Source organism: Penicillium odoratum, assembly GCF_028828045.1.
Source record: "Penicillium odoratum strain IBT 22623 chromosome Unknown utg000008l_segment0_segment0, whole genome shotgun sequence".
Lineage (NCBI taxonomy): Eukaryota > Fungi > Ascomycota > Eurotiomycetes > Eurotiales > Aspergillaceae > Penicillium > Penicillium odoratum.
The window spans coordinates 3455101-3468133 of NW_026643150.1; the positions used below are offsets into that span (position 1 = coordinate 3455101).

General features: G+C 49.1%; 4 protein-coding genes across 4 annotated transcripts; 3 read left to right on the top strand and 1 right to left on the bottom strand.

Annotated features, from left to right (window-relative positions):
• Positions 1–1226: 1226 nt before the first annotated feature.
• Positions 1227–3197, top strand: N7520_011525 (putative C6 finger domain protein; the record flags this gene model as incomplete). Its single annotated transcript, XM_057145458.1, has 2 exons — positions 1227–1958; positions 2031–3197. 2 exons carry the CDS (start codon positions 1227–1229, stop codon positions 3195–3197), a joined length of 1899 nt encoding a protein of 632 aa, XP_056991212.1.
• A 733-nt stretch (positions 3198–3930) lies between these two features.
• On the top strand, positions 3931–5559 carry N7520_011526 (putative DNA-directed RNA polymerase III RPC4; the record flags this gene model as incomplete). Its single annotated transcript, XM_057145459.1, has 1 exon — positions 3931–5559. The coding sequence occupies one exon, from the start codon at positions 3931–3933 to the stop codon at positions 5557–5559; it is 1629 nt and encodes a 542-aa protein (XP_056991213.1).
• Positions 5560–9175: 3616 nt separating this feature from the next.
• On the top strand, positions 9176–10321 carry N7520_011527 (zinc-binding alcohol dehydrogenase family protein; the record flags this gene model as incomplete). The annotated part of the gene is made up of 2 exons (XM_057145460.1): positions 9176–9812; positions 9858–10321. The coding sequence occupies 2 exons, from the start codon at positions 9176–9178 to the stop codon at positions 10319–10321; spliced, it is 1101 nt and encodes a 366-aa protein (XP_056991214.1).
• A 404-nt stretch (positions 10322–10725) lies between these two features.
• N7520_011528 (MDR family MFS transporter) lies at positions 10726–12782 on the bottom strand (the record flags this gene model as incomplete). Its single annotated transcript, XM_057145461.1, has 6 exons — positions 10726–11151; positions 11210–11370; positions 11449–11952; positions 12012–12282; positions 12358–12436; positions 12511–12782. The coding sequence occupies 6 exons, from the start codon at positions 12780–12782 to the stop codon at positions 10726–10728; spliced, it is 1713 nt and encodes a 570-aa protein (XP_056991215.1).
• Between the last annotated feature and the right edge of the window lie 251 nt (positions 12783–13033).

Here is a 13033-nt window from a genome sequence, read left to right on the forward strand (position 1 = left end):
TTGAATCTCATTCGGGCTGAAGTTCCCAAGAAAGAAAGATGCTGTTTCCGACAAGGTGCCCTGTGCACGTGTGGCCGACCAGTACACTCTTCCTCTGAGTAATAAATCAGCGGTAGTAAATACTCACTCAAGTAGACCGAGTCTAGTTCCTATCAAAGCTTCGGGTGGTTAGACAGGATGCTCGGCGCAATAGCACCACGGCTTGCGACAGCAGTGCGCATTGCGAAAGGACCAATATGGGTGATCGAGGGACATATTTGTATTAACATAAGAGGATTACAGTATATAAATATATCTAATAGTACTTTTCCTCGAGCCTTTTCAACTTTTTAGCTTGTAAACATGGAATGTGATGAGCGAAGCTTGGGCGGAAGCGCAAATCGCCATGTCACCGACCCAAGTAGGCCGTTTTCTCGCTTTAGGTGAAACCATCGTACGCATCCACTCAACTTTCTTCCCATTCGACAACACACACACACATCCCCTGTTGTTTATTTCTTCAGTTCTGGGTATTGTCCATCTTTCTTGTCGTTGAGGTTCCCTAGCCTCATCTCGGCTACTGGGTCACCGCTGACATAGCCCACCCCCCCCCCCAAAGCGCTTCGTAGAACGAACGAACGACAATCCACACCTCCACCCACAACCCTCGACCGACACCCATCGCTCACCATCTCACTTGGTAGTGGACATTCATAGGCTTCTGCGATCCTGTTGGAGCCATTTGTGTCTATACTAGGTATGTCTACGCTGCTCTCCATCCTCATCCGAATCTGCTCTCGTCGTCTCCTCCCCCAAGGTCGGCCGGACTCGGCTAGGCAACGTTCATCCTTTCATCTTCCAAAGAGAAATACCATCTTCACATCGAATTCGAACCTCTAGGAGGGCATTGTACTGACATTGATGTTGGATTTTGTCCTAGGTGATCCCACGCTGCCTCTTCCGGGTCTTTCTCGGTTGCGACACCCAAGTTCCCCCTCCTCCCCATCGAAAAGCCCTGCGTCAAACCCTTTTCCTTTCCCATCGACAACCCGGGGGTGGTACATCCCCCTGCCAACCTTTTCGGATCCTTTAATTGTGGTAGGTTCGATGGATCCTCTTCCCCTCCCTCTTCACTAGAACCCTTCCTCTGTGCCCCGATCATGGATCCCGTCAAAACCGCTCCCTCCTCCATCGTACAAACAGTGGGTTGATGCAGTCATCGCCATAGCAGCAGAGGACCTTGAATAATGGACATGTCCATCATGCAATCGCTTCCGCATGAAGGGTACCCTGTCCTAGCAGAGCTGCCGTCGGTTGACGGCGCTCGAGACTTGTCGCTCAAAAGCCCCGTGCCCAAGAACGTCGCTTTTGAGCTGCTACTGGACGAGAACTCCAAGGTACGGGCTCGTATTCCCATGCGCGTTCAAATATATCCGCATGATACAACGGATTCGATTGTGACGACGGTCAAAAATTTCTATGGCATCTACGATGGCACCGCCAGTGGGGTGAGCTTCGAAGATGAACATGGGACCACCCTCATCGCAAGGTATGAAAACCTGAAGAATAACATGACTGTTTATGTGCGAGTCATTCCCATTTCCACATACGCCGACCACTTCTATGGCGGGTTTTCTGTCGAGCGCAAGCGACCCAGTCTGGGCGAGCCATTTGGGATGGATGGTGTTGCGCCAGTGTTGGATCAGCCGTCGCGGCCTTCCTCTCGCATTGCTAGGAAGCGCAGCACATCTCCATCTAACCGAAGCCTGCGCAGCGCTTCTCACCACAAGCAGGGTTCCCGTTGTGGGAACAAAAGCCGTGGCTCAAGTCATGCTGGCTTCCCTGATGATGAAGCGATGAGCGACAGCGAGGATAGCTATAGTCGCAGATCTCGGGGCGATGCATTTGCTAGCTCAGAAATAAGTATGGAAAATATACTGCAGGATGGTCGTCGCAAACGCCCAAAGTTTGACAGCTCGGTGAGTATCACAATATGACTACTTGGATTTTTGATTTTTTAAGTCTTCGATTCTAACCTCTCCATCTCGAAGGAACTTCCCCTCTTTGTCCCTCCTCAAGTCCCTCTCACTACATCGACCTCCTCTATCTCTCCCCAACGTCGATCAATCGGTCAAGAAGGTGCCGGTTCACCTTTTGCTCGTCCTACCCACCGCCCATATAACTACCACCAGGCACTACCATCGCCCCAAAGCTATGGCCACAGTGAATACGGTGTGCACTCAGGGAAAAGTACAGTCTATGCGACGCCCGTAGTCCCTGACCATGGAAACCGTATACCGTTCAGCAACTCAGCTCCTCGGGCGAGCGGTGCTGGCATCTTGCCCACACCAGACCCGACCATCGCAAGTTGCATCTCTGATGAGGATGTCGCAATGCAATTGATCCGCCTGGGCGATGCTTCCAATTTCTCCCATGGCCGTACATCAGCATCGACGCTAGATGATGCCTTCAGTGGTGCTGCCGATGCCGCGTCATCGACTGGTGCCACCAGTGAGGGCGAGGACTTTAGCGAAGAGGAAGACGACTTGCCGGCTCGTCGCAGACTTGAATCGAGCCCGATGCTTCCTCCCGGTGCTATCAAGCGTCATCATAAGGGCCTTGATGACATTCTTCCCAGCGCAGACAGCAGTGAACATAGCTCAGATGGTCTTGAAGACGGCATCAAAAGCGAGGTCGAAGATGACACCTTGTATAAAGAGTTTGCCCCCAAGGCGAAGAAGCCCAAGAGTCGCCCTACGTCCATCAGACCTCGCAGTCAAAAGCCAGCGCAAAAACCAAAGGTCAAGAGCGCGCTCTCTGCCCCGCGCAAGCCCTCTGACAAATCAAGTGCGCCTATTCCCCCTCTTAGCCCGAGTTCATCACGCAAGGTGTCGGGAGGGTCAGTTAACTTCCAACATCAACTTGGAGCTGATGAGGAAGATCTTTCCACAAAGCCTCGCTGTCAGCGGTGCCGAAAGAGCAAGAAGGGCTGTGATCGCCAACGCCCATGTGGCCGTTGCAAGGACGCCGGCATCGGGATTGAAGGCTGTCTCAGTGAAGACGAGGGCAATGGACGCAAGGGCCGTTATGGGCGCCACATGGGTGTTCCCGTCAAGAAAACCTCCGAGTCACCTGAGCCTCTTGAATATCCTTTGATGCCGGGTACGCCTCTCGTCGCCGCCGCCATGGCTGATAAGAACAAGAAGCGGAAGCGTTAAGCATCTGTCAATTACGTTGTCTCCGCGATCTCTCACCTTCATTTTCCACCGACCTCTCCTCCACCTTCCTTTAACTTCTCTCCCTCACTCACGAGAGATTCAACGCTCCTTTCTACACTCTACCCACCACAATCTTACACTCATTCTGTCCCGATCCCGAGCTATACAAAGTCCAGCGGGTTGATTTTCTGTCGGCGTCTTAGTGCTCGCGAATGTTTCCATCTTTCCCATTCACTCTTTTCAAGTCAGTGGCTGCCTGTTTGTCCTTGCTAGTGTTGGTGTTTTTGGTGTTGTATGCTTCGAGCGGATCTTGGAGCGGGAAGATATATATACTTCTGATGAAGGGCTAGCACAGGCTAGAGAAGATGCTATGGATTTTGTTTGTTCGCATGGGTAGTTTGGGAATCAATTCTGTCTGAATATCTCTCTCCCCAAATGTAACTGTAATTATATAGGCTTTAGATACTGATTTCGATGCCGAAGCCTCCCTGTCGCTCCAAAATCAGATCTTTGGTCACGTGACATACAAAGCGGTGTAGGGCCCCGCAACTTTTTTGTCAAGCTCAACTTTTTGCCCGCATAGTGACACTACGACCCTGCTGTCTATCTTTCAAAATCACTTTCCGACCTCAATTTCTTGCTCCAATACCACCTGCTTTATGCTAAGAATCTGACTTGCCCTATATCTCAAAACTTTTACGGCACAGCGCTCCTTGCGCAACAACCAACCACCATGCCTCCAAAAGCAGCCGCCAGACGAACAGCCGCAAAACCAGAAGACTCAGACTCTACACAAAATGGACCAGCTCAAATCGCCGCCGCTCCAGGTGCTTCTGGCCGACCCTCTGTACAACGACTACAGTCACTGAAGAAACGAGCTCCAGCAGGCGGCAGTATCACACCAGCAACACGCTCGCCCTCAGTACTAGGCGGGGACCCTACCCCAAAGCCAATGAAATTCCGACCAAAGGCCGTTCAACGAAGGAGTAAGGAAGAGCGTGAGGCTATGGAAAAAATTGAACAAGAACGACTCAATGACCGCTTGAGAGACGCGGCTGCTATCCAGCGTGGCCGTGGGAATCGTGGGGGCAGAGGAAATTTCCGTGGCCGTGGTGGCGCCGGTGGCAGTGGCTCATTTGGGGGTGCATTCAGAGGTCGTGGTGGTGGTTTTGGACGTGGTCGAGCACGATTTGGAATCAGTGGAGGGTCTCGGGAGCGGGAGGACGATTCGTCAGATGATGAGCTGCGAATGAGCATCGACCAGATCAACATTGAGAGTGACGAGGATGACGAGATTGCGGAAGACGGTAAGGGCAAGATGCCCATGCGAGGTCGTCGGGAGAAGGGGTTGCGTCCTGTTCGGGTTACTCGACATGAGCATGAGGAAAGGGCGGTTGCCGTCAATATGGAGTCAAGCTCAAGCAAGGCAGCGGAGATTCTGCAGCAGGCTCAGCAGGAGGCTGCTGAGGCTGTGGACGACAGACCAACTCCTCCGGAGACTCTTGATGAGGGGCCTCGTGTGAAGGACGAACCAACAGACGATGCCGATACACCAATGGAGGACTTACCTGCTGAGGATGATGGGCTGTTGCCCAGACAGAGGTATCGCGTGCGCCGAAAGACATCGGATCCCCAATCAGCAGAACCCAAGAAGAAGGAAGTCGCTCCACCGGCGCCCAAACGAGACCCGCGGGAGCTCCTTCGCACCAAGGAGGAGATTGACGAATACGACCGCCATCTGGATGATCTCGAGCATGTTCGAGATCTCCTCACTCACCAAGAACCCGAACCCGAACCCGAGCCAGAATCAGAGGAGCCCCAGACCGTACCAGAGACTACCCCGGGTGAGGACGCGACAGACGATCCAGAGCCGCCAGTCGAAAAATTAGCCAACCAGCACCTTCTCGGACACCTATTCCTTATGCAATTCCCACCTATGACACCCAACCTATGCATCCCAGGCTCAACAGATACCCCTGTGCAGGAGACCACCCGTCCCGAACCCCAAGTCAAATCCGAGAATGAAGGCGAAGATGTCCAATTTGCAGGTGAAAGTGGAGCAGGATCAACCGGAAAGTCGAAACTGATCACCGCCGCGACAAATTGGTCCTTACCCGCCGGGCGTGTGGGCAAGCTGAATGTTCACAAATCCGGTCGTGTGATAATGGATTGGGGTGGCATAAGCTTCGAGCTCGATCGTGCTGCAGCAGTGGACTTCGTGCAGGAGGCGCTGATTGTCTCTTCTCCAGATCCAGAGGAGGCAGGGCAGCCACCGAAGGATGATACGCGACACCAGGCTTGGTCAATGGGACAACTTTCCGGCAAGTTTACGGTTATGCCGAACTGGGATGCGATGCTGTGATTTAGTCTGAATTGACAACATGGGCACCTCTAGGGCTAGGCATACTATGAGTTATGGATATTGTACATAGATGTGGTAGACAAAATATTTGTTCTACCTCCAAATTTGCAAAGAATGTTTCCATGCCGCATAATGTGGTACCCGGTTTGTAGTACGCAGTACATTAGATTCTATCAACCCCTGTATTACTTAGGTACACTATGGATTTTTTGGATTGCGCTGCACGTTTCATTTCTCCATTCTCCTTTCACTTCTCTTTTCTTCTTTCCGGTTACTTGTGATATGGGGGTGTTGGGGGGGTCGGTGCTAAGACTATTTAACTAATACAATACATAAGAAAGAAGGTACTAGGAGATATAATAGGACTTGAGAGAACCAGTTCTGGGTGGCAGGTAAATAGTATAGTATAGTACATACTACTATGATTTTCTAAAGATGTCGCGCAGCTAAATGCTTTTAGTATATATCTTAGGTTTACGGTTACGGCCGCCTCACGAACCTTGGAACTTCATACTACGATTACTATAATTCCGAGACTCCTTTTGGGGTACATATGAGAAGAAATATATAAAAAAGAAAAAAGATTAGACTTTAAAAAGAAAGAGACGAAGGAAAAAGAAAAAAGAAAAAAATGGAAAAGATAAAAAGAAGAATGCCCTCGTCCAGGATCGAACTGGAGACCTTCGGATTGCTATCCTGTTAACAGGAAAGTCATATGTGAAAGTGATATGAGACCAACGTCATAACCAACTAGACCACGAAGGCTTCTTGATGTAGTACTACTTCAAACTTGGCATTATATGCTTAGATGTCAGACCCCGGCTCCTACACTCAAATCAACCACTAGCATAACCTTGCTTTTTACCGAGTACAGAAAACAATATTTATTTCAAAAGTCACAAAAACTTTCATAACATAAATCATTAAATCCCAGAGAATTGAAACCACTAGTCCATTCAGGGGCGGGCGGTGAAAATATGGTCCCATAGTAAGCAGAACAAAGAGGTCAACTGGTCCTCCACCCTACTGAGTTACAGCCTACAATCGACTAAGATATCTTGAGCATCCAGCATGGCAGGACCTACCACTGTGACTATGGAGAGATCAAAGCCTGGTCTCAGCCCAACCAACACTCATGGCCAGGCTTGCACCCCATGCTACAAAGCAAAGTGCCGGTGTGTGCGTACTGCAGGCGACAATTGCGATAGCTTGATGATATATAATGCGTGACAATATTTGACACTTAGCTCATTATTTCCTAGATGTGTCCGCCTTGGAAAAAGGTGTGAGGTATCAGAGTCGTTTCGCAGGCGTACCACTTCGACAAACCAAGCCGATGTGTCCGATACTCGTATCGCTCGTCTAGAGGATAAGATGGAAAGCTTGCTATCTACAATAACAGCTTTTATCGGTAACTCAGTTAGTTCTGGATCTTCAATAAACATTCCACAAAATCATTCCCTCCACGCAGACAGAACTTCATCATCCGCCTCTTTTTCAAACGGCGCTCTGATAACCCCCACGAGCACGAGTCTGGGCTTCAATGAGGGGCCTGCATTTTCGACAAACTCGATTGCCACAGTATTACCAAATTCAAATCCGCTGTTTCTGTCCAATCCTCGTTCTCTGCCACCTTCTGTTCCATCGGCAAATCAACCAGACGAGCGGCTGGATTTCTTCCGATCTCGCATGCTGCCATCTTTCCCTTTTCTCAATCTTACCCCAGACATGACGAGCTGGTATCTCCGTCAAAACAGGCCATTCTTACTCCAAGCTATTCACACCGTTAGTACTTTCTCGACACAGGAAAGATTGATTCAATCTGAGGAATTTAAGCGTCTTCTTTTCACATCTGCTTTGATCAAAGTAGATTCAAGTATCGACCTGCTGCTTGGGTTACTCACCTATCTAGCATGGAGTGCCGACGTATTTCTTGGCAGGGCAGATCTGGTATCTCATCTCATGATGCTCGGAATCTCAATGATATACGATCTGCGATTGTTCAAGCCATCCTCGCCAGATGTACAAATCATGATGACTATTACCCAGGGGAGGGATGAAGAGGGTCACATTCCTCGCGATGAAACACACTATGACTTATTGGAAAGGCAGCGAGCGATACTGGCATGTTTTGTTTTGAGCTCGAAGTGTGCATGGCCTTCCCTATCTTCTACCAAACTTAATTACTCTGGTAAATCCATGGAGCAAACCACACTAACATATCACTCTGTAGTGTTTCGTCAAATCTTGGGCGTCAGGATTCTATCCGATGGACTCCACAGATGGAAGACGCGCTTCAATTCATCACAATAAGCAAGGCATGCGCCATGAATTCTTTGTCGCTCAAGTACGCTTGCAACTATTGAAACAGAAAGCCGACGATGTCCGGCAGCAGAACGAGACAGCTTGTGCTCGCACAGGAATAGCCTCTGCGGACTCAGCTCCTCGCAAATTATATCTGAAATCTTTACTAAGGCAGCTACATGAGTTATGATCTTCATTTCGTGCAGATCTTCAACAGATTGGTAAGTAAGGGTGAACAATGTTGCAATTCACCTTCACTATGAGATGGCAAGCTAATACCTTGACCTGGGGTGAACCCCGGACTTGAAATGCAGATATTCTCAACACACATGCACAATATGTCGAACTATACATCAATCAGCTAGCGTATCCAATCAGTCAAGATGCGCCTCTAGATCTAGCTGGAAGAAGGGGTGACGGCGGGATTCTACTGGGATTTGAACGCCTCCATTGTCTATGGCAGTCCGTCGAGAACTTCAAATCATGGCTGGACGACTTCTATAGAATCCCATCCTCAAAGCTCGTTGGCCAACCTTTTCACTTTTGGTCACAGATGATTCTGAGTATCACACTCTTGAAATATCTTTCAACACTCAAAGACCCAGATTGGGATTTCCAAGCGGTGCGAAACAGAGTTGACCTCATATCGACGATGGATTCAATGCTTAACAAGCTCGATTTGAACAGTGAGGAGCCAGAACTCCAGTGCAGTGACCATCTATTGAAGTTTCTATCCAAACTTTTATCCAGATGTCGAGTGTGGGCTGACTATCACTGGAACATGTCTTTTCAGATGCAGAATGGTGACACCGGGCTTTCTCAGAGCGAAGATTATAGTGGCCATATCCTTGATCTAGATCAGATGGGTTGGATGCATTCTATGGATTTGAGGAATGACCAATGGTTTGAGAATGTACTAGGGCCCGCGACATTCTACTAGTGTTGTTTGCTAGTGTATACAATTTGCGTACATTATCATCCGATCTTGAAATTTAACAGGAGGGAGCTAGCCGTAGATTACAATTGAATATGGAAAGATCGCGAACAAAGATTCGATTTACTACGTGTAACGCCTTGAACGCACTTCAACCGGACTTCGACCGGACTTCGGTTCTCTGAATACCGTACGAATTCCGGTTCTACACAGCTCACCTAGGAGCCTCCGAATTTTGGAGGGAGATTTCAACTATGGTAATACATGGGAATATGACCCTACCTGCTTCAAGTCTTTAGTCTTTTTACTTCGTCTCCCTCCTACACCCATCATGCGTAATTAGTGCTTCATTTTACCCTCTTTTCCTTTCGTATAGATATGGCACCACCGAATCAGGCGGCTTGGATCCCCGCAAAGAAAGTCCTGCCATTCAAAGTCGGCGACGCGCCCTACACCCGCCCCGGCTCGGGTCAGGTCGTAATCAAAAACTCAGCTGTGGCCATTAATCCTTTCGACTGGGTCCTGCAGTACATTGGCCCAGCGCCTGCCGGTTATATCAAGTATACCTTCATCTTCGGCACCGATGTTGCGGGTGAAGTCGTTGAGGTTGGCCCCGATGTGGAGCGTTTCCACGTGGGTGATCGAGTCTGTGGAAGTGCTGCAGCCATTGCGAAAGAGGTCAACTGCCCGGCCGAGGGGGCTTTTCAGCTCTATAAAGTAATGCGACAGAACCTGGTAACACCAATTCCACCCAATATCACCGATGAACAGGCCTGTGTCCTGGGACTGGGTCTTGGCACCGCGGCGTATGGCCTCTTCCACCCCGACTATCTGGGTCTCGACATGCCTAAGATCCCAGTACCCGCGAAAGTTATGGGCAAGTCAGGGTTACTGCGCACTATCATCGTCACTGGTGGCGCTTCAAGTGTTGGTAGCAACGCTGTACAGCTTGCCGTGGCCGCTGGCTATCAAGTCTTGTCATCGTCGTCTCCCAAGAACTTTGACTATGTTAAGAGTCTTGGCGCTACTCAAATTTTCGACTAAAAGAGCAAAAAGTTAGTCAAGGACCTCCTTAGTGCTTTGAACGACCAGGAGCTGATCGGTGCCTACGCGATTGGCGATGGTTTTGTCAAGGCATGCACTGCGGTTATGAAGAAACATGATTCTTTCCACACCCGAAAATTCATCGCCGTGGCTGGAGCCATCATACCGGCCGAGAAGCTTCCGACATTTGTTGGAAAGGGCACTTACATGATGGAGATGATGGGCGGAATGCTCAAAACGACCGCGACGCGTATGAGGACTGGGGTCGAAGCCAAATTCGTCCTTGTCGACAGCCTAGTGGACCCTGACAGCGTCGTCTCTCATGTTTACAAGGATTTTCTGCCACAGGCACTTGAAAAGGGTGGTATTGTACCGGCCCCTCCTCCTTATGTTGTTGGCAAGGGACTGGACAAGATTCAAGACGCTCTCCATCTCCAGAGAAAGGGTGTTTCGGGAAAGAAACTTGTCATGACGCTTTAGCGGAGTGATTAAGAAACCTAATATTCAAGATGTATTCAATGTTGCCTGGGTAACAAGGGCAGGTTTGAGAGGATATCGGTTATATGTTTTCAAATATTTGCAACATACCCTTTTACTGCAACTCCTTGACAGCACTGTGCATATAACTGTCACTCATTGTCACATAAGCGTAATTTTCTCAGATAGGTACGAATAATAACAAAAGTTGTAAACAGTCTAGACAAGGTAAATCAAATATAGGTAACTTTTCCAACAAAAGACTGTGGAATTACCAGCTTATGAGGTAGCACAAGAGTTGACAGAAGGAAAACGACAAAGATACGCAGCCGAATCGACCGTAGATGATGCTTTGAAGGAAATATCAATAGCCATCCCTAGTCGATTGCTCACTAAAAACGCTAGTTTTAACCAATCACATCAGAATCTTTATCACCGCTGCTAGAAAGCTTGTCAGTGATGACCTGAAGCGCCTTGACCTTCCGTATGTCCTTCCATCCAAGTCCTGGAGAAAAAACCAGGACGGCAATGCTGACAGCAATACCGAGGTACATGACCTTGTCGAAGCTTTTGGCGTAGGCGGCAAGCACGGCGGTTAATTCGGAGCCAGACACCAGGTTACGTATAGAGCGGACCCCGGCATTGATGATAGTGTCCGGAGAAACGCTAATTTGCGCAGTGCGGTTATGAAGCTCTGAACGAAGGCTGTTACTAAAGATGGCGTTTGCAGCGATCAGAGAAGTGGCAGCGCCAATGTTTTGCCAGAAGATGATGATGCCCATGGCAAGGGGAATCTGCTCCGGGGCTACGAGGCTTTGTATAGCGATGTAGGGCTAATTGAAAGTGTCATATCAGCTGATGGGGCTGTTTTTCGACAGCAATTGGACTTACTGCTGCAGTTGTGCAACCGCTTCCGACACCGTAGAGAACTTGGTACCCAATCCATTTTGCAGTTGGAGTCGTAGGACTCAATGTCGATAAGAGCCCGTAGCCAATTGATAGTATCGCACCCCCGGCAAGAAGGAATGGGAGATAGTAGCCCAGAATGGAAACTGTTCAGCATCGGCGAAGATTATTGGGTAAAGTATTTAATGGGAGGCCGAAGGTCATGCGTGACTAGAAACACTCACTCAGGGTGCCTGAGACCATGGTAAACAGAACGATACCGAGGGTAACTGGGAGCATTTGAACACCACTCATCAGGGGCGTGTCATCGTGGATTGCTTGGAAATAAATCGCAATGTAGAAATCAGCCACAAGAACACTGGACAAGCTGAAGAACATCGTCATTGCGGCCGACCAAATAACTTGGTGTTTAAGCATGGCAAGTGGCACCATGGCATTGTCCCCTTGATGCCACTCCCAGAAAAGGAAGACAGCAAAGGTAGCAGTAGCACCGACTAGCAAGCCTATGACAACTGCACTGTCCCAAGCATATTGATTACCACCAAACTGGAGGCCCAAGAGGAACATGACGACCGCGGGGCAAACAAGCATGAATCCAGGAAGATCTAGCTCCTTTATGGCAGAGGTCAGAATCTGCAGAGGCGGGTCCTTCTGTTTCGGTTCTGGGATTGAGTTAAAGAGAAGGAATCCACCGACAGTAGCGCCCAAAGGGAGGTTGATATAGAAACCTAACACAAGAACCGTCAGTCTTCTGTATATATCCAATGTAGGAAATGGAATATGATACACCATCGCCAGGACACATTCGTGGTGAACGCGCCTCCGATGATGGGCCCCGTCGCAAGGCCCACCTGGCCCATTCCCATGTTGAGTCCCATGAAAAGTGCCTGTCTCTGCGTTGGAAGAACGGCGGAAATGCTTGTCACCGCGCCATTGGCCACTCCAGCAGACCCAATACCCGCGATAACGCGGCCGATGATGAACATGGCCGATGAATGAGCTGCTCCGCATATGGCAGATCCGACTTCGAAGATTACGAAGAAGACAAGAAAGGTCCACTATATATTGAGCTTATGAGCGTTTGCTTTCTGTGTGATCACGATGCATGAGCCATGATTTGACTCAAGACCTACCTTGATAGAGAACCGAGTATAGATTTTGCCGCTCAAGGGCTGAAATGCTGCGCTTCCCAGCTGGTAGGCGCCGCCATACCTGGCCAAAATGGATCAGCATATCACAAAAGAGCGACCAGCAGTTGTGGTCCAGACAAAAGGATAGGGACTTACCAACCGACGTCTACCAAGGAGTCAAATTGAGAAGTAATGGCCGGGGTGGCGGTGGAAATGACGGCAAGGTCAAGGAAGAATAGGAAATAGGCCAGAGTGACTGATATCAGGATAAGCGTAACCGCAAGGTCCGAAGGATATTGTCGCTTGGGCTCTCCATCACTAGAGGTACTGATCTCGGCGCCCTCTTGCTTTTCTAGCGAATGGTTCTGCCAAGTTTCGGATAAATCTACAGGAGGCCTATCCAAAGTAGAAGATCTCGTCTCGGACATTGCAGGACAGGAGTTCTGGTCAAGTACTGCGGGCTTGATACTGTGACGACTACAAGATCATGATGAAAGTGTCATGGAATCATATTTCTTCTATTTATTCAGATGTTGATAAATATTCTACTCATATCTCAGTGTCAGCTCATTGACTTTATAACGAAACGGACTTTGAATCCGAAGTCCGAAGGAGTTTCACCTACTGCATCGAACGGATTCTGCTTTCAACAATCCGATGCTTATTTCCGTCTAAGCCC